We start from the raw sequence: 22,089 nt of genomic DNA, 5'->3' as shown, positions 1-22,089 counted from the left end.
GGCTGTTTTCATTCTATTAAATCTCAGGAAAATTATTCACAAATAGAATGAGAATTTATTATGCTCGATATTCCCATCACTTTAATAACTTTCTGAGAGCATTCACAAATCTAATTTAAAAAGATAAATTTGGACTCTAGCTCCCCTAATTAAGAAAAATACTGTTCCTAATGTGAAGTTTTCTTAAATTGCCATTTAAATTTAGGCAAGTCATTTATTTGATTAGGCAAGCCTTGGGCTTTTTGAAGGGGGAAGAAACAACATGTATTGATTACTAGATTCTGTACTATTTTTTGTTTGGTATATTTAAATGCCTCATGCCAGCAACCTCATTTGGAAAAGTGCTTGGGGAGCTTTTGTTCTGTGCCCAGGAGCCACCGTGTCATGGAAAACCTTGGATCAGACTACACGTTTGTATGGTTTTCCCTATGAGGCACTAGTGGGTTGCAGCCCCACACAGGGCAGGATTGCAGCAAGAGGGGGTGCCCTTCTTGGGGCAGAGTCTTCACTTCCCGTATTTCTAAGACAGCAGTGGAGGCAGGGCACGGGGAATTGGAAGGCACTGGCCTTTATCCCTATTCGGCTAGCTACCAGTTTGCTGTGCTTCACTTTTTTCTAAAACAGCACAACTAGAAGCTATTTTCTAAGGATTTACCACCAATGGAAGACACAGGCCTGGGAAAAATGAAAAGACACTTAAAATTTTCGCCCAATGCTAGTTTTATACATGTATTGTGATTTCTGTTAGTTCACAATTCCTGTTCTTGCCAGCCCTCTCCCGCTGAGTAGTCCCTAGCCAGTAAAATAAATAAGCCCATGAAAACACATCCGAAGGCACATATGGCACAGTAAGATGAATAATCTTGTGTATCAATGAATATGAATTTAATCTCTCATGAACCTATCAAAGGAAGCCTTACCTCTCTGTGTTCTCTTCACTGGAACTAATTTCCAAGAGGATAATCCCTTTTTATTCTGTCATTAAAATTACCAGGTTTGACAGGTCCTCCAAAGTCAAGCTCAAATGTCACATCTTTCAAGAAACCTTTCCTGATCTTTAAGCACTTTTTTCCTCTGACGCTAACGTTCTACGGCCATTTAAAAAATTGATTATTATGCTCCTAGAGGTAGGGTCTTATGTGATTTTTAACCTTGGTTTCCACTGAAGGCCCACAGGGCTCCACTGTACTGAAATCCATCAGAGTGCCTGACTGAAGAGTAGGGGGTGGAGACTGGGACAGGGTTTTCTGTGTAATTAGAACGGGTTCCATATGTGTAGAACAGAATAGTATAATGCATAAAAGGAAATGACAGAAATGCTTCTATACTGACACTGGTTTTGTGTGCCAGTAGGTAAGCAGGGAAGTAGCAGCATTTTGGTTGTCTTGGTTTTATGGTGCTCTCCCATTCCCTTTACCTGATTCTCTGATTAGGACTTTTGGTAACGGAACATTCTGTCACCATTAACTTTTGCTTGACATTGGATTATTTCTAAATACAGTTTGGCTGACTGTCTTCTGATCGGCCATTTTCAGAGAAAATTAAGTTAGGTTAAACAAATACTACGTGAAAGGCTACATTTGATTTCAACAGCCAAGAGGGTTTCCTGGGTATGGAGTCTTATGAAGAATCTCCTATTTGCTCTGGTTAATTTGATATTGCATTGCCCATAGTTACAGAGTACAATCCCCATCTGTACATCACCCACAGCTATTTCACATTGGTAAACATGTTTGTCCTGATGGTTACTGAATATTTAAAGAGGTAACATCTCTTCCTGGGTCTTATTTCCCTCTGCACTCATGACTAATATAATGCTATTACATAGTGTGAACTTGAATTTGACAATTTCTTTAGATAATTTCTCTCCATTATCTGGTTTGATGAAAGGGAAAAAAAAGTGCATATTATCTTATGTAGGGAAATCAGGATCTTTAGAATGTTTAGAAATTCCAAATGGAGAATAAAGGGAACAACTCTAGGTATAAAACGCAGGACTCAAGTCAAAGGAAGCCTCTGAACAAGAAGGAAGAGGGTCTTAGTACAAGCAAATAAGAACGTATGATTGAGATTTCATCCCGCAAGTCAAAGCTACAGAAGCTTCAGGAGCATCCTCACCCCCACCTCACCTCTTGTTTCTGTCCTCCAGCTGTAGTGTGTACACCATGTCGTCAGCAGCATGTGTCTTGGAGTTACTGTCTCCCCATTTTAGCTTCAGGCTCTGAGGACCAGCAGCAGCACATTCTAGCCTAGGAGGCAAGGGTGGTAATGGCCGAGTTTTTGCTTTAATGAACTGACTAAATGGTCCAGCTCCAATTTCGTTTATAGCCTGAATTCTGATCCTAGAGAAAGGAAAAAAAAATACAGACAATGCAGGTTAAAGCAGCAGCCATACTTCATTCGAAATAAACATTGAGCGTAGTATTTATTACTTGCCCCTAAAGCAATAACATAGAATGAAGAAAAACAAGTTAAAGTAACTCAAGACAAATAGAAGCATGGGGTCGCTAGGTGGACAGACTATAGTCTCCATTAAAAAATAATAATAATAGCAAAAAAGCACGGTAGCAAGATATCTCTTAGTTCCTTAATTTTTAAAAAACAGGTTTGTTGTCTCAGGGAAGATATCCTAAAGATATGCTTTATATTTTGTCCTAGTTACTCTTCAGCTACCTCATGGTCAGTTTTGGAAGTAGGTGAGCTATCAGGAGTAAACTAAATGAGGGAACAAATGAGTATCCTTCAAAATCAAAAACAAAGGACAACTTATCAATAGGACATTTCACGTCTCCCTTTTGCCAGCCTCATCCAACAATCTCTGCAAGTCCTTAACTAGAGCTAAGCATGCAGATATTGCTAGTAACAGGATGCCATCCAGATGTGCAAAAATCTTAGCTGGGTATTTTCTATGTGCAGCACAGAGTTATGAATAAGAAAGATATTACCTTTATCATCTATGAATTTAAAATCAAAGAGTTAAAATGTATATATAAAATGCTATTTTAGGCCAGGCGCAGTGGCTCACACCTGTAATTCCAGTGCTTTGAGAAGCCGAGGCAGGAGGATTGCCTGAGTCCAGGAATTTGAGACCAGGCTGGGCCACCTAGTGAGACTCCATCTCTACAAAAAAACAAATTTAGTGGGCATAGCGGCACATGTCTGTGGCCCCAGTACTTGAGAGGTTGTGGTGGGAGAATTGTTTGAGCAACACAAAATGAACTCAAAGCAAATTGGTACTGAGGAGTAGAGGGTTGCTATAAAGATACCTGAAAATGTGGAATTGACTTTGGAAGTGGGTAATGGGCAGACACTGGAAGAGTCTGGAGGGCTCAGAAGAAGACAGGAAAGTCTGGAACTTCTTAGACACTGATTAAGTGGTTATGACCAAAGTGCTGATGGAAATATGGGCAGGGAAGGCCATGCTGCGGAGGTCTCAGATGGAAATGAGGAACTTTTGGGAACTGGAGCAACGAACTTGGCTGCATTGTTTCCATGTCCTAGGGCTTTGTGGAAGGCTGAACTTAAGAGTGATAATTTAGGGTATCTGACAAAAGAAATTTCTAAGAGTAAAGTGTTCCAGAGGTGACCTGGCTGCTTCTAACAACCTGTGATCAGATATGGGAGCAATGCAAAGTCTAAAAATAAGAATAAAGTTTGAAGAATCACACTACCTGATTTTAGGACTTAGTATAAAGCTACAGTAATCAAGAGAGTGTGGTACCAGTGAAGAGAAAAACACCTAGATCAATACAAGAGAATAGAGACTCCAGAAATAGACCTACACAAACGTGGCCAATCAACTTTTGACAAAGATGCAAAAGCAATCCAATGGAGAAAACACAGTCTTTTCAACAAATGGTGGTGGAATAATTGGATATCAATAGGAAGAAAATAAACCTCAGCTTCAACCTCACACCTTACACAAAACTTAGCTCAAAAGAGACCACAGATCTAAATGTAGAATATTAAACTTTTAAGAAGAAAACACATAAGAAAATCTACTACCTAGAATTAAGTAAAGAGTTTTTGGATATGACATGAAAAGCATGATCTTACATAAAAGAAAAAAATAAAAAACTGGATTTCATCAAAATTTGAAACTTTTGCACTGCTAAGAGAATGAAAACAAATAGATACTGGAAGAAAATACGTGCCAACATTACATCTGACAAATGATTTGTATCCAGAATGTATAATGACCTCCCAAAACTCAGTTAAGGAAATAATCCATTAAAAATGGGCGGAAGACTGGAATACACACTCTACCAAAGAGGAAATACAGATGGCAAATAAGGACACAAAAACATGTTTGACATCATTAGCCATTAGAAAAATGCAAACTAAATTGGCAATGTAATACCATTACGTTAAAAAAGTGCTGGCAGGGATAAGGTACAACTGGAACTCTCCTATTTTGCTGGTGATAATGAAAACTGACATGGCCACATAGGAGAACAGTTTCCTTTTAAATATATACTTATTACATGACCCAGCAATCCCAGTCGTAGATATTTACTCTAGAAAAATTAATATTTATGTTCACACAAAAACCTGCACACAAATGTTTACAGCAGCTCTATTTATAATCACCTAAAACTAGATAAAGATCTGCCTCATAGTTTGGAATGTAGTAAATACTCATCTCTGATAAAGTAGAGCAAAAACTCCATTACAAAGGGCCTTACTTTTCCCAGATTCTATTACACTGGGGTTGCATCAAGTCTTCTGTAGATAAAGCAGTGTAAGTCTCTCGGTATAACACTGAACGACTACAACTCTTCCTTGCCTCCCACATGAGTCTTATAAGATTGCTTTATGGTATTAATAGAAGAGTTTCTTTCTATGATTGGAATGTAACATATTTTTCTGCAACTGGAAATGAAAAATCTTTTTAAAAAGGCAGTCATCATGATGATAGAAATTACTACCCTCTTCCCCTTCTCAGGAAAAGGAAATTAAGCCGGACATTAAAGTTTTAGTCTTTCTTCAACAGTGTAACACATTTCCTCACCTACAAGGTTTATATTAAGGTCCTTCCAGTGTCCAAACCACCATTCCTTCCCTTTATTCTAGGTACAAACATTCCCAGATTCCAGAGGCCAAGATCCTTTCTGCCATCTGCTGGCTTACCTTGCATTCTAGGGGATCCTACCCTTTGCTCTGTGCCACTGAATAGCTCTTAGCTACTTTAATACACAAAAGAAAATAAGGTAATGAATTCCTTAAGATTGTTGTTCTATTCTAGTCAAGAAAAAAATTGCTAAGAGATTTAAGTCACTTATAAGAATGTAAAAATAGTTTAGAAGATACAAATATCAAGATACAAAAATAAATTTAGATTTGGTATTTGACTTCTGTTGTAAATTCATTTACTTCCTCAAAGCCTCCCTAGTATTTTGGTAAGTACTAGGTTCTTTATATCTTTAGCTCTATGGTTTTCCAGTCTTTCACTGTGTATATTTCCTAGGCATATAATCTTAGCTTTAACACATACCACCACCACCACCACCACCACCACCAAGAAAACTGTGGTAGCATTTAACGCTCTTTAGCAGTGTAGCTTATTTGGGAATCCTGCTCATCAATTTGGAGACCTTGGAGAAATTATTGAACACTTTTAAGTAACAGTTTCCTTATCTATAAAATGGGGACAGTGACTTTTTTCTGCAATTACAAAGAAGATTACTTAACTAAGATAAGGGATTTAAGAAGCATTTTCTAATTTTTAATACTTTATACTCTACAATAAAATCAGGACAGGATTCAAGACAGCCAAAAGCACTAGCAAACTTTCAAGTGTTCATTTTTGGAGTCATCATCCTGATGACTTCTTTGGGAGTGCTACGTCTTGCCAAAAGTGCCGGCACAAGGGCAGGTCTTCACTGCGGCTGCACTATTATACCACCTCACTTTATAACATGAGTAACCTGCTGATCCCACTTCCTCCAAGTAATGGCCAAGGACTCACCAACAGCTGAAAGGATGGGCTTCTTTATAAGCCATCCGCAGCAAGGTGAGAGTGAGACAAAGATCTCAGCAATTGAAGAACACAACAATGGCAACCATCACTACACACATTGAGAACTTGTCCTGTTCCAGAAAATGCACTACACAGTGGGAAGTACTATTACATCTGCTTTTAGAGATGAGGAAACCAAAGTTAAAAGCAGAGAGGTTAAATGACAGAGTGGCCACTAGGGGTTGAAAGCTAGGTTTGACGTCTACAATATTATCTCTGATTTCTATGCTGACCCCATAAGGTAGGAGCTACTTTGTCTGTTTTACAAGTGAAGAAACTGCAGCTCAGCGAGGTCGTGTCAGACACACGTTAGATCCAGGCGTGAACGGGACTCCCTTTAGGTGCAAAGGCCCTGTGTGTCTGGCATATCATAGTGTCATATCGTAACAGGGACCAAATATGGCTCCAAATCCCGCCAAATGATCATGTTTAATTCAAACCACACTTTCAGTTCAACAATGACCGTCTGCCAAGGAAGCAGGCATTTAGAAGAGTCAACAAGTTTACTTCACTTTATTCAAGCAGCATCTGGCCCTGAAATCAGCTATCTGGATTTTAAAATGCTCAATTCAACCTATCCTACATTTTGACAAAAACACATTTTGTTTCAGCGAAAATTCATGAACATTTACGTGTATAGCTGATGCACTGAGCTAACATTAATTGTTTCTAATGATGATGTAACATTTAAAATGGAAAACAATTGAGGAACTGATAAAATAGAATGAAATGATGTTGCATTATGGGGAAAATATAAGGCCTCTGAGCATGGGAGGCTGAGACAGCTGAATGAGGACTGAGGCAGTTACTGTTTGTTTTGGTTTAGGGTGAAAAACACAGTATGTGAAAATAATTTCCTAATTCAGTGAGAGGTGACATTGGACTAATGGGCAAAACACTCATCTGAGGAATCACTCCAAGAATTCACCTCAGAAAATAAAAATTGAGTTTTAAGTTTTATTAAATTAATTAGAGTCTATCCAAAACCCAACCTTGGGAAGTTTTCTTTTTAGCTCAAGTAACATGCTAATCTTGAAACCTAGATAAAATCTGCAGGTCTCTTTGTTTTGTTTAATTTGCATTATGTCTGTTTAAAAAATCTTCAGCTCTGCAAATTAAGTACAAGGGAAGTAGCATTTTCCTTTCCAATTTGGAGAAGTGATGTAACCCCAAGCAAATTCTATCTTGGCCAGGCTGATGTGAAAAATCTCTTCATGTTTCCGGGAGTCTGCAATATCCATCAATACACTAATATTATTGATTAAACAAATCAAATAAAGAACCACATTCTTTATAAATTTTGATTAAAAATCCACTATTAAAGGATCAAATTTTATATGCTAAATACACTCCTGCTTTGGAAGATCATAGCCTTCTGCAATGCACTTTATATACATAATCAAATTACTACTACAAAATATATTCAAAGAAGAATGACTTTCGAAACAAACCATCCTTAGCTGGGAAGACTTCCCTCATCAGGACTGGCCATCCCAGAACTCAGGATGTCGAGAGTGTGGGTATGAAGGAGACTGAGAGGGCCCGCAGCCGAAGGGGCTAGGCCTGAGAAGCAGAAGATGGGCTGGCTTTTACAACAGCCCTGCCCTGGACTATCATCTAATGAAGAAAAATATGAAAGAAGAGAATCATCATCAGAAGACATCTGAAGTATGAAATAATAGCAAACACAGAAAATCCCTTTTGGCGGGGAAAAGATGGGCTCAGAGTCAAGTTATTCATAGAAGGCTTCCTGGAGAGGGGAGTTGGAACTGGCCTCCCACCAAGCTCCTGCTCCTGAAAGCTCCTTTGACACCAATGCCACCATTCCAGCTCCAGGCACTGAAACTTGCTCTTCTCATACCCTGCTCTGGAGGCAAAAAAACCTTGAAGGATAATGCCAGGTTTCTACAGATAAGATCTCTACCTATAATCTGGTTACGACCCATCTTTCAGTTCATTTCTTCCCTACCAAACATTAACAATAGATTTTCTGATAATTTATTTACTATGTGTCAGGCCCCATACTAGGTACCTGACCTCTTATCTACAATACCTAACAACTCTGTTAAGTAGTGAAAATTATTATCCCCTTTTTACTGGTCAGGAAACTGAGGCACGGAGAGCTTAAATAACTTTCTAAAGTTTGCAGAGACAATAAATGAGGGATAGGATTGAAGTCTAGGCTGCCTGACTCCAGTCTGCTACCACTGAACTACTCAGAACTTGTCTCCTAGTAAAGCCCACCTCACCTTGTTACGACAAAATGATTTATGATTCACTTCTTGGCAGCCTAACATAGTGCTTACCATATAGTAAGGGCTCAATACATGTTATTTTTAAGCCTTTTGTACTTAGCAAAAGGAGTACAAATGAGCATAACAAACAAATCTGCTTTAAGTTTTGGTTGCCTGCCAGCTCAGTATGAGTCGGGCATATAATAAGGTTGTTTAAAAAAAGTAATCTCCGGCAATCTCACTAACTGCTCAGTATGGAGAACAAGGAAGGCAATAGCCCTGGTCTGCTCTGAGCCAGTCAACCAGACCATTCCTGGAGGTACGGGCACTGCACGTCAGAGAGCCCACCAAAAACCTAAAAACACTCAGAGAGGATGGAGGCAGTTATAGAAAACCTATGCTAGTGAAGACAGTGTAAATGATGGTGGGATGGTTAAATAAGAGACAGCTGTCTTTATAACATAATGATGTTTAGGCCCCCTGTGGGGCCAAGTGCGGTCTACAGGAGTAGGGCTCAGACACCTGTATTTTGAAAAGGTTCTCCAGGCAACTCTTATATACATTGACATTTAAGAATCGCTGCTCTAGGGCCGAGGTTTTCAAGCTTTCATAAGCATCAAAATCTCCTGAAAGGCCAATTAAAGCACAAAGTGCTACGCCCCACCCCTAGATCTTCTAATTAAGTAGGTTTGGGGTGGAGCCTGATAATTTGCATTTTATCGAGTTCCCAGATGATGCTAATGCTACTGGTCCAAGGACCACACTTCGAGAATCACTGTTGTTGAGGAAGTTCTAAGGCCAGCAGTTGATTTTAGATATAGATACAGATATAGAGAGGTTGATCCACAAATAGATTCAGATATAGAGAGGTTTATCCATAAATAGATTTAGATATAGAGAGGTTTATCCACAAATAGAATGGACTGCCTGGTGAGTGGAAGCTAGAACCACTGCTCCTGTCACTGAAGATGCTCAAGCCATAGAAGGAATGGGAAGGAGTGATACCAGGTGATCCCATGACCCTCTTATCTTGCCAAATCTACGACTAGTTGGCTGGAAGCATACAAAGCAAAGTTAGGTTTTCATTTTTAATAATCTTGTTTTCCTTCAAACTAAAGGACAAATTCAATTTCTAACTCAATTATAAACTTAAAGGAATGCCTTTAAAAGTAGCATTGTAATTCCTACAGAATTGAAATTTCTACAGAGTGTGTCAGCAAGCCAATGGGTAGTTTGCTTTAATAGCACCCATGGAGAAATGACGGATCCATTGAAAAAGCTTTTTCACATTAGTACATTTACTAGAGAGGTGTACAACCCCGTCCTGGCAACACAGAGAAAGAATAAGCTTGGTATGAGAACAATATGTAACTGCTGAAGGCTTAAAAAAAAAAAAAAAAAAGAAAATCAAACAAAAGAAACAGAAACAAGTCTTTTATCCAAGCTCCATGGTCTGCTTAAAATGTTTCATTCCACATGTTTTTATCTAGAACATCATGATCTGTTCACTTATATTTTAACCAATTTATAGGACAGAAAAAAGGTGAAGTAAAAGTTGATTGGGCCAAAATTATACCTTTGGTTCCTTGAAATACTCATTCTGTATTTCACTATAATTATTGCAATTAGGTTTTTGAAACATAAAACAAGACTGTGGTTTGAACATAGTTCTATTAATACTACATAGTATACCCAATTGTGTGCTACAGAAACTAAAATTCCTAAAGCTGTAAACCGGTTGATCTTAAGTATGAATTATTATTTTATTGTTTATATTTCTTTATTGAAAAAATACTCATTTACTGATACGGGCACACCAATATCTTAGTTATAAACATTAGCAAGTAAAAATATTAATTGAACTTGGTCCCTAATATTTAGTTTATGATTTCATGATATAAAATATAAAATATACTATTATTAAATGATAAATACTGACTCACAAAATGTAATTCAGATTAAGTGAACAATGGATTAAAACTGGAAACAATTTAAATATGATAATAATTCATATTTGAAATTGTCTATTTGTATACAAACAGAAATGGGTATGTAAAATTGTCCTGCATGTTAACCAGAAATAAAACAAACTACTATAGAATGATATTGAACATAAAAGGTTTTGATTGATTTTCATTCATTTGGTAGGCTATTATTTTGAAAAATCAGCCTCTACTTCAAGATGTAAAAGAAAAAGCAAGTATGAATTGTTTTCACCTCAAGTATGTAATGTCCAATTTATAATTTATTGATTGGCCAGCAAAGACTGTCTAAAGTTTTTTTTTGTTTTTGGTTTTTTTTTTGCCAAGATCAACTGTATGACTAGGACCAAACATTTGCCTTTTCTAAAGCTATTAAATTGTCATCTGTCTAAAATGGTATCTTCAAAGCTATCTTATAAGGAAAAGGTGGCATTCTCCCAATGTGAGTTTCTTTTCACATTCAGCTCAATGTACTAGCCTTGGCATAATAATACTGAATTAAATTATTTATGCTGCATTCATTAAATACTTTTTAAATAGGGTCTTGAGGTTTTACTATCCAAATCAAAGCTCACCTTTCCATAGTTCCTACACTACTAAGCCATTTCATCTTCTCCATAACAGAACTATCCTCTGAGGTGCTTTCTGGTATGTGGAAGATATTTTTGATAATTTCAGTGGTTACCTGGCATTTCCTTAGTAAACAGTGTTCCGTCCGCTGAACCCCTGAGCTCTAGATATTTTTTTAGAAGTCATTAAACAACCATAGGTTGTTTAATAAAAGTCAACGTATCTCCAATGCCATCCTTTTAGAAATCTTAAAAGTTTTATCATCATTTAAGCCACTGTTAAGGTTGGCACAATGTCTGGAAGAAGCCAAATTCTTGGGCTAACATATTGCCAAAGACCTTTTATAATTTCTGACTTGAGTGTTCAGAGGACTGACTTGAGGATTTGAGTCCACTCTGGGGTAGAGACGGGTGTGGGTCAGAGTGGACACAAAACCGTCCAGTGAGTCCCTGAACCCATGTGGCTTTTTCACAGGTCTTCTGGCCTGAGGGATCAAGGTGAGACAATACCCTGGACATCTGGGCTCTTAGAAACAGCTAGGAGATGACATTCACTTGGTCATTTTCCCCCAGTGGTTTACTTAGAGCCCCAAGTGCTGATGTGTTGATGCAGATTTCTACTCCCCTGCACTCACCGGTAGGTGGTTTCTGGAAGGAGATCTTTCATAACATGCATGGTAGTGTTGCCCACAGTAATGCTAGTGTCTCCTAGATCAATGTTGTAACCAAGGATTTCAGATCCGTTATTGCACGGCTCTTCCCAGTTCAGTACAAGGCACGCAGAAGGTGAATCAGGGTAGGCATCGAGGGGCTCCTCCTCCAGGACACAGAGAGTGGAGATGGGGTCAGGGGCAGACGCTGGTGTCTGGCAAAGGACAAGTTCACTGTATGGCCCTGCCCCTGCTTGATTGAAGGCCTACAAAACAGAACAGCAAGACAAAGGCCATATTACACCATTAGCACATTTTGATGCCCCTGAGTTAGCTGCCATTAAATAAATCTAAAGTAGTACACATTTCCAGACATGCAGGTAGAAATAAATCCTAGAAAATGTCTACTGTCTGATGACCACCTTCCAAAACATGCCAACCACATTTTTTCCATTATTAAAGCAAAATATGGCCACCATCGTTTCTTATGAAACACAATTTAAAAATAATATTTTATATTCGCATGACCTATTTCAGTTTATACATCATCTTACATGATCTTCATAATAACCCACTATGGTAGATCTTAAATGGTAGGTATTCTTATCTGCCTTTTACAGAGACAGGAACTCAGAGTCAGATTAGATAACTTAGGCCTCAGATTTAGAGGCAAAGCTGGGACCGGAATCCAGTTCATCTGACTTTTAAGTCTAGAGCTGTCCTGGAATAGCAATAGGAAGAAGCATCTTCTATCTTCCACATGAATAATAAACTCATCCCTGAAGTCAATCCTTAGCACTCATCTGACTTTACCCAAGAGCAAGAGCTGATACCTAATCACTCCCAGATCTTTCAAATGCTTATTCATCACTAGGTCTCCAAGATGCCACACTTATTTCTCCTCCTACCTTACTTGCTGCTGCTGCCTCTCAATCACCATTGCTGCTTGCTACCATCACCCCGATCTCTTAACACTGGTGAGTATCAGTGCTTGGTACTTGGCTACCTCCTCTTTTCTACCTCTACTCAAACTTTTGGAGATGTCATCTTGTCTCAAGGAGTAAACGCCACTGATAACCTACTCCCAAATTTGGATGTGCAGCCCACACTTCTGCTCTGAATACTGGTCTAGGGTATCTGTATTCAACCACTGAGTATCTCCACTTGCATGTCCAACAGGCCTCTCAAACTCAAATGTCCACACAGCTCCTCATCCCCATCCCATCCCTCCTTACAAAAAACCTGACTGCATCTCCTGAGGTTTCCCTCATCCTTCAGAGCACTCAAGTCATAACTCAGTCATCCCTGGACACCTTTCTTCCTCTCATGCCCCTCTCCAGGCCATCAGCATATCTTGTATTACTCTAGTCCAACCACACTCTCTCCTATCTGGTTATTCTAACGACCTCCTAGCAGTCTATGTCGGCCCTTGCCCAATAATCTACATTCACCAATCAGAGTGATTCAGTGAAAATATGAATCGGGATTTTTGGTTCAAATTCCTTCAGTGGGCTTCCATCTTATTCAGAATAAACTTTGAAGTTCTTATGAAACCCCACAGAACCCTATATGATCTGCTTGTTCACTACCATTCCCCTTCAAAAACCCATTAGCACTGTGACTTCATTGCCTGCTACTCTCCCCTTGACTGACTCTGCTCCAGCTACACTGTCTTCCCCGCTGCTCCACAGGGACACCGTTTGCTGCCTCCTCACAGCCTTTGCTCTTGGCTGCTCCTCCTGTCCAGAAAGCTTTTTTTCTAGACATCTGCACAGCTCACTCAATCACCTCCATTTGAGAGAAGGTCTGTAGGTGTCACCTGTTCAGCGAGCCCTCTCTGAACACATTTCAACTTGTAATCCTTCCCCTGTGGTCTTTCACATTTCCTATTTCCCTTCTTTGTTGTACTTTACATCATGACACTTATCACCGACATAGTATATAGTGCTCCTCTGATTAGAATGCAAGTTACATAAGGGCAAAGTTGCCTGTCTGGCTCACTGTTGTATTATTTCTGGCAACTCTACTTGATACAGAGTATGTGTTCAATAAATGTTATCAAAAAGATTTTCTTTCTTATAAAGAGAAAAACATTTGGTAGCTTTCTTACACAAGTGAATGTACTCTAAAACTCAGTTTTCATTTAGTGTACTGGATAGCTTATGAGGTCAAATTAAAAAACTAAAGGAGTTTGAGGTTTTTTTTTTTTTTTTTTTTTTTTTTTGAGACAGGGTCTGTCTCTGTCTGGAGTGCAGTGGCACAATCTCAGCTCACTGCAACCTCTGCTTGCTAGGCTCAAGCGATCCTCCCACCTTAGCCTCCTGAGTAGCTGGAACCACAGGCACACACCACCACACCTGGCTAAGTTTGAGCTCTTAAATCAAGGTCTAAAACAAAACTTATAACTCCTTTGTTAATTTCAAAGAAGCAGGCTTAAAGCATTTATTTGCTATTAAATCACAGTTGAAACTCTACTGTACTATTTTGTCATATCCATTTCTGTTTCATTACAATACCTCAACATCTTAACTCTTTTTGGAAAAATTTTAACATCACAAATTATTTTATGAGTATATATTTTGAGATTTTGGTACTGATATAAATGTATCACAGAGGCAGAAAAATAGGATTATCATGGAGCCCAATGTCTGTATCAACTAGGGTTTGGTATCACCATATCACAGAAGGACAAGAACATGGCTTTTAAGAGTTGGAGCTTAGTTCAAACCTTGATTCCATCATTTAACAACTGTGTGATCTTAGGTAAGTTAATTTCTCTGAGCTTGTTTCCTCAGCTGTAAAATGGGGACAGTAATGTCTACTTCATAGAATTACTGTAAAGATTAAATAGGTTAATATGTAAAATCCTGGCAGAGTATCAGGCCAGCAGTAGGAGCTACACTTCCTTCCTTCCCACTGGGAAAATTATGAACAAAATAGTATTTTCTCTATTTTTTCAAACACCTTTTTATTGGGTACTATTTTAATACTTACAGAAAAGTTGCAAAAATAGTACAGAGAAATTTCTGTCTCTCACTCTGCTTTTCCGAAGACCAACACGTTACAGAACTACAGAATAATGATCAAAACCAGGAAATTATCACTGGTGGCCGGGCATGGTGGCTCACGCCTATAATCCCAGCACTTTGTGAGGCCAAGGCAGGTGGATCAGCTGAAGTCAGGAGTGCGAGACCAGCCTGACCAACCTGGTGAAACCCCATCTCTACTAAATATACAAAAAATTAGCCAGGCGTGGTGGCAGGCATCTGTAATCCTGGTTACTGAGGACGCTGAGGCAGGAGAATCGCTTGAACCCGCGAGGTGGAGGTTGCAGTGAGCCAAGATAGCGCCACTACACTCTAGCCTGGGCGACAGAGCGAGACTCCGTCAAAAAAAAAAAAAAAAGGAAAAGAAAAGAAAAAAATTATCACTGGTACTATACTCTTAACATACAGACCTAATCAGAGTCTTACCAATTCTTCTAATGTTCTTTTTCTACTCCAGGATCCTACCTTCTTTTAACTAGCCTGGGTCTATAGAAAACATTTGATTTATACCACTTTTTATTAACAGTTTTAAAATGAAATTTAATTCAAAATCGACTTTTTATAAATAATAGTGTGCCTATAATATACAACATGCCCTATGAATGGAATTACATCAGCACTTAATTAAAACAGTCCTGAGAATATAAAAATTCAAAAATTCCTGAGCAAAACAAGAAATGTTCCACCAAATTTCTATAAAACACAGTATAGGTATTATAATACATTTTTATATTATTTTATTTTTTTGAGACAGGCTCTCACTCTGTCGCCAGGCTGGCGTACAGTGGTGCGGTCACAGGTCACTACAGCCTTGACCTGGCTCAAGTGATCCTCCTGTCTCAGGCTCCTGAGCAGCTGGGACTACAGGTGCCTGGCTAATTTTTGTATTTTTTTTTTGTAGAGGAGGAGTTTTGCCAGGTTGTCTAGGCTGGTCTCGAACTCCTGGCTCAAGCAATCAGCTGGCCTCAGCCTCCTACAGTGCTGGGATTACAAGTGTGAGCCACCATGCCCGGCCAATATTTACATTTTTAAGGTGCCAAATATTCAAAAAATATTGGCATTTAACTTGACTTTGTAATCATATTGAATGAAAATAGTTCATATTTGGTCCACAAATAACAATAAATCGATACAGGTTGAACAGATCCTTTTCCTGGCAATAGTCCTTTAGCGTGGCAATGGTAATTTTAAAAGTAGTACTCCCTTCATAAGATCTGACTCATTTTATTATAAATAAGTACAGACATTTGAAAATATATTTCTACTCCTGTTAATACAAGGAGGCAAGATTATTATACAGGTTCTATTCTTATTAATGTATCTTTTATAATGCAGCTTTGAGAAGTCAATGCTAAGACAACATATACTGTGAAAGAGAAAAAAAGGTCTAAAGAAAGACCAAAACTCAAAAACCATAATGGAGTGAAGTTCTTTACTGGGGTGGCAGACAGCTCTTTATTTATATCCTGCCTTAATAGAAAAACAGGAGTGTGGCACATAATTTAACCTTTCCCCAGTGACTCAGCATCACTATTATAAAGATCAGACCATTTGTTGTGACACTGACTCATTGTCAAAAGGTTAATTATGTCCCAGATGCTTCATTCGAGAAGCAAGAAAGGTGTATAACAAAAGAGTTTAATCAGAAATGTTTCAAATAAAGTAGACTTCAGAATTTAACAGAAATGCTTCAGTTGCCCTGAAAAATTAAGTTATGAAGCAAATATTTTCTCCAAAGAGACCAGAGACACTGGGTGTACTTGTAATAAGGAATTTGATCCATGACTTAAATCAGGTGGGAACTTGACTTTGGCATCTCTGCTTCTTTATCTATTCAAATCTAAATGTGTATGAAGACAGAGCTCTTCAAGGTCAATAACCACATCTCATTAATCTTTGTATCTCTCTTCCTGATCTTCCTTTGATCCTGGTACAAAGTACTATAATGCTCAAGAAATGTTACTGAACAGATGGAAAGAGGAGGACAAATAACTCTATTTTCTCAAGAGACTAGGGCTTTACATAGAAAGAATAATATAGCCAAGTGAGTAAAATAAAAGTAAACCCATGGTTGTTGCCACTCTGGGGGTTTAGGCTATGAACCAATTTTTCTTGATGTTACTCTATCTGGACTCCCAAGTGGAAGCTTATAGATAACTAGCCTTGATAAGTGTCACTGGGAGGTGGGGTCCTGTAATCTAATGCAGACTAGTCCAAATTATTTTTGGCTCCATTTAACAGCTCGTAAAATAATTTTCTGTCTTTTGCCAGCTCTAAGAGTCTTTCCCACTGAAATGTGCATCTCAGGGGAATGAGACAGAAGGCTCCTTCCCTAAGGAGCTGTGTCATCTTTCCCATGGACTTGGGTCATTTATTCAGCAAACTGATGAACAGACAAGATACAAGGGTGGTGAGAAGCAGAATGGAGAAGAATCTTATTTTGTTCTTAAGTTTCAGAATTTCCTAGAGAAGTGGAAATTAACTGCAAAATACCAAAACAACCAAATGTATTTTTATTTAAACGGACTCTTTTTTTCCATATCATCCCTCCTGACAGTCTCCACCACAAGCCTTTGAGTGGGTTTCCCAAAGTGTCTTTCATGGGAAAACCAGTCCTTGTGAGTAACATCAGAATAATGTCAACCTACCTGTAGTCTACAGCAATATTGTGCAGCAGGCAACAGGTCTCTTATTTCAAAATGGGTGTCTGTCCCATGATAAATGAGTTCTAAGGATTCTTCATCTTCTCCCCATTCCAACCTGTACTCTGAGATGTCAGCACCAGAACTATCAGGACTCTGGAAAGGCAGAAATTGAAGTAGTTAATGCTGCCACCGAGAAGAGAATCCTACTGTGCTTGTATTCAAGTAACTAAAATGGGAAAGAGAGCAACATGCCTCAGAATATTTCAAACACATATAAAAGAAAGGCATGATCACAAATATATACACCTACTACGTACCCATAAAATTATTTTTAAGGTTTAGAAATTGAAATTTAAAATAGGGCCGGATGCGGTGGCTCACGCCTGTAATCCCAGCACTTTGGGCGGCTGAGGTGGGTGGATTGCCTAAGGTAAGGAGTTCGAGACCAGCCTGACCAACATGGTGAAACCCTGTCTCTACTAAAAATACAAAAACTAGCCAGGCATGGTGGCGGGCACCTGTAATCCCAGCTACTCAGGAGGCTGAGGCAGGAAAATCACTTGAACCCAGGAGGCGGAGGTTGCAGTGAGCCGAGATTACACCACTGCACTCCAGCCTGGGTGACAAGAGTGAAACTCCGTCACAGAAAAATAAAAATAAATAAATAAAATAAAATAAAAATTTTTTTTAAAAGAAAGGCATGAGAAACCATTTCCTTTCAATTTTGACTATGGTAAAATTTCCACAACTCTAAATAACATAAGCAAATGGCAAGTGCTAAGGGTGATTACTATAGTATACAGAGAAAAAAAAAAAAAAATCTATATGTGCATTTTGGATTTGCAGCTTCCTTATAATTTGTATTTGTATTTGGGGGTAAAGTAGAAGAAACAGAAGTTGATGCAGAATGTGCCTGACTTACCTCCCAGCTCACTAAGACACATCCATCAGGCGTACAAGAAATACAAGGTGCTTTGCACTGTCCAGGGGGTCCCGCAGCAGTGGTAATTTCTGACACATCAGAATAGGGACCGTACTGAAAGAAAACACACACACACACACACACACACACACACACGTATATATGTGTATATGTGTTTGTGCATGTGCATGCATATAAAAGCTTATAACCAAATAAAGGCTAGGCTAACATTATCATCAACACAACTAATTTACAAATATTACCCAATGATTTTAACTTCCAATTCAATGTGTGTAAGTTTTTCTCCTACGTACATTCCCTGAGTAGATGTCTGTCATTTTTTTAAATGGAAAATAATTAGTTGGTTGGCAAAATATTTTTCCTTTCTTGGGACATCTGAAATAAAAATATGCTGATTTTTGACAAAACAGGACAATCTGCTTTCATATTTCTCAGAGGATATCCAAGAAAACTAAGTCAGATGCCCACTGCAGTTTAATTTTTAATGCATAAAAATATACTTGGAATTGTTGGTGATCGAATTCTAGGTATTTCTTCTAGTTACTGGTACTTTCCATTTTGAAAATGAATGCTTCTGTAATGTTTTCTCAGTGTGTTCCCATCACCTCACCTATTCAAGAGTATCCACGGCAATCCTGATGTTATTACCATCAGTGACCACACTGCTCAGAGCCAGGAACTGCTAGAGACTTAGCACACTTTGAGAGAGTCACAGTCACCTGAACCACCCATTTTAATGGTGGCATATTTGATACTTCAAAGGTTTAGGGCAGAGTAAAAACTTCCCAGGATAACAAAATATATGACTGTCCTTGTCAAAATGGGAAAAAAAGATGGGGAAGAAAAAAAAAAAACACCTCTCAGCATAACATGCAAAGATGCTCGGGAGTTGGGGAAGCTCTCTGAAATGGACCTCGGAAGATGACTACAGCAATCTATATGGTGAATTTCTAATACAACATGAATAAACCCAAGCTGAAGATAGTTTCTTTATAGGATAAATCAGTGAAAGGGCTGAGAAAAGTACAACTCACACCAGCCCAGTTGCACATTTATCTTTGTTGTGGCAGACAGTAACTGAAAAGTTGATGAGAGAATGGGGTAGACACAACAGTGTGTTCACCACCATCCATCTTCTTTTCGCTTACATGATTATACGTTCAGGTGCATAGGCGTTAATGTTTAGACTTTTTTGTTTTCACTTGAATATCATTGTTGTGTCTGAAATTCTTTTCTATTGGAGAATTAGAAGAAATCCAGTTTCAGGTGCTCTGCCTAAGGAATAGCCCTTCTTTTATTCCTTTACTTTCTTAATAAACTTGCTTTCACTTAAAACAAAAAGTCACTGCAAGTTGGGCTTTCTTATTTTTTTAAAAAATCATCACTTAATTAATTATATTTATTTGCAGGGAGCCCATCTATACAAACCACTGGCACTTTGGATGGGACATTTAGCATTAGCTGGCTTTAACCACGCCCTTCTGCCCGCTTTTATGCTTCATCAATCTCTGAGTCCACCCAAAAGCCTCACAGTTAATGGGACTCCCACTGTTCATTATTCATCTCCCCCCAAATCTACATCATTTGGCAATTTTAAAGAAAAAAGGACAACCACCTTTATGGATATAACACAGACATATGTATTCTCAATCTCTGATAGCTCAACTTGACAACTCCAAATGGAGCAATAGAAGGAAGGCCAGAGAGTCCTACAGTTTTCACTTGAAACAAAACAAAAACAAGCTGATGTCCCCAGCCACTACCCCTCTCTAGTTGTAACTGACCAAAGATGTTGCTGGTTCATTTAGACAAGAGAGTATAAAACTTTTATTAGAACTATTATATATTCCTAATTTCCCTTAACTGATAAAGTCAATAGAAGAAAAGGAAATTTTCTAAAAATTGTCAAAAGTATCTACACGGTGGTATCTTTATTTACCTTGAGTGCTGTCTTCATAGAACGATATGAGGACAAAAGAAACAAAAAACGTCTAATGCTGGGTCTATATGAAATCACAACAATATCAACTCAGAATTAAGATTTACAGACACTGCATTAATGGTTGTCAACGTTGCATTAAGACTGCCAACAATTTCAGGAGGCTAGAGACAGAAGTGCTAGCACTTTGGGTTCTGACTATGCATTCTGATTCAGGTTACAGTGTATGGGCTTATACTCACCCCTCCATCATTCAGAGCCCGCACCCGGAAGCGATACACGGTTCCAGGAAGCAGGTTGCCGACAGTGCACTCCAACTCTGGGCCGTGGTACACCTCCGAGGCTACATCTTCGGGCTCTGTCATCTCCACACTGTACTCTGAGACCTCACAGCCACTTTGAGATGCAGGAACATCTGGGAATGAAGAATTATTTTCATCTTAGAACACTTTGTACTTCCAGTTGACCAAACTGCACCAGATTTCACACAAGTTGTGCAAAATATCACATAGGTGGCCTGTCCTCAGTATCTCCCTTACAAAAGAATCCCTGCCCACCAAAAAAGAGATATAAAAATAAAAGTTTCTGAATGATGTTATCCATACTCTCCAAAGCAAGTCCATTGAAGTTTATTTAATTACATTGATAAAATAATCCCCAAATCATAGGAATATTAGATATATTTCTTCATATTGTAATGCTAGGTAAATGGAAGAAAAAGAGGGAAGAAAAATCTCTTTAATTTGAAACCAAAGGTCATACTAAATCAAAATACAGGTCCCAGGTTGGCACAATTTATTATACTTTAGACATAAGTGGTGGGAAAAAATAGTCTGCTAGAGAGTTCTGTACATTTGTATTTATAATTATATATGTTGTAAACAGCTGGGCACAACAAAAACGCTAATACAGTTTAAGTCAATGCTGTAAAAACATCAGGACCCACACAGGACAATGCAGCAGAGGTGGTTACACACAAAGACGAGGAAGAATTCCATGTGATCTTATAAACCATTCTTTGGTTTAATTTCTAAATTGAGTACAAAATTTTTTTTCCATTAATAAAGTTGAAAACTTTCTGAAAAAGACTGGCTGTTCCTGAAATACTCCTTAGAAAAGTGTCCCCTGAAGTGTGGGGGATAAACCAGGTGTGTGGCACCATCAGGAAGAGGAGGATGAGGGACAGTGTTGGGGGTTTGGATGGGGGGAATGACACACATAAAAAACCTAGGTCAACATACTTCAAGAAGAATATGGACACCTTCAACAGACAAAAACATATATGGTCTTTAGAAGAAAGGTTTGAAACTTAACTACAAAGCGTAAGTCTTCATCTCCGATTGTCCAGACTATCAATGTCAATGGGAAGGTTTGTTCACTCACCCCACTCTAAGTGGACTTCTTTGTGCTTTGGTCTACCCAAAACCCTCGGTGGTCGACACTGACCTGGTGCAATGCTTAGTGTGCGAACAGGGAGACTTTCAGAACACTGCAGGAGAAACACCAGAGAGAACCATCTCTTAGTTACTGTGAATTTATCAGACCTCTACATATCAGGCAAATTCCACCCCATAACTGCAAATGTTACTGAAAAGGGGTTACACATGAAATGTGTGCACATTATGGTAAGCTTTTAATGCAATTAAGATCTTCACATAAATGTATGTGTGTTGTGTTTTAAGGGTGGTTATAGACTTCATATGGCACTGGGAAAAACAAAAATGATTATTTTTGAAGTTAGATTAGCAGACATGAGTACTATATATCCTAAGCAATTCTTTTCCTTTAATTCAACATTAGAAAGACCCTTCATGAGGACAGAGGAGAACACAAAACGACAGCTGGATGAAATTTTAAAATGGTACCATAAATGGCCAACCATTCACATACAGAGCAGAAAAGCAAATAAATTCAATATTAATCAATTGATTCTGACATTAACCAGCAGGTACTGTTAACGCTAAAATAAGTAGGCCTTTATTTTGCAGGATCTGGTTGTGTAAGGCTAGTGATATGGAAGCTGACCTGCTTCCTGAGACAGGAGAAAATCAGGTAGAGCTA

The 22,089-nt window shown here is 38.5% G+C and overlaps 1 protein-coding gene across 2 annotated transcripts in view; it reads right to left on the bottom strand.

Annotated features, from left to right (window-relative positions):
* Positions 1-22,089, bottom strand: part of FNDC3B (fibronectin type III domain containing 3B) — a 378,980-nt gene that overhangs the window by 45,015 nt on the left and 311,876 nt on the right. For both annotated transcript variants that reach the window (XM_033211719.1, XM_033211718.1), the window contains exons 18-23: positions 21,412-21,517; positions 20,271-20,443; positions 18,069-18,182; positions 17,150-17,299; positions 11,440-11,720; positions 2,130-2,342 (exon numbers count right to left, since the gene is read on the bottom strand). In XM_033211719.1, coding sequence (XP_033067610.1) covers positions 2,130-2,342; positions 11,440-11,720; positions 17,150-17,299; positions 18,069-18,182; positions 20,271-20,443; positions 21,412-21,517 — 1,037 coding nt within the window. The remainder of the gene's footprint in view (positions 1-2,129; positions 2,343-11,439; positions 11,721-17,149; positions 17,300-18,068; positions 18,183-20,270; positions 20,444-21,411; positions 21,518-22,089) is intronic.

The sequence above is a fragment of the Trachypithecus francoisi genome, unplaced genomic scaffold (assembly GCF_009764315.1).
Source record: "Trachypithecus francoisi isolate TF-2019V2 unplaced genomic scaffold, Tfra_2.0 Lachesis_group0, whole genome shotgun sequence".
Taxonomy (NCBI): Eukaryota; Metazoa; Chordata; class Mammalia; order Primates; family Cercopithecidae; genus Trachypithecus; species Trachypithecus francoisi.
The sequence above is the reverse complement of the archived record's forward strand: the minus strand, read 5'-3'. Positions and strand labels throughout refer to the sequence as shown.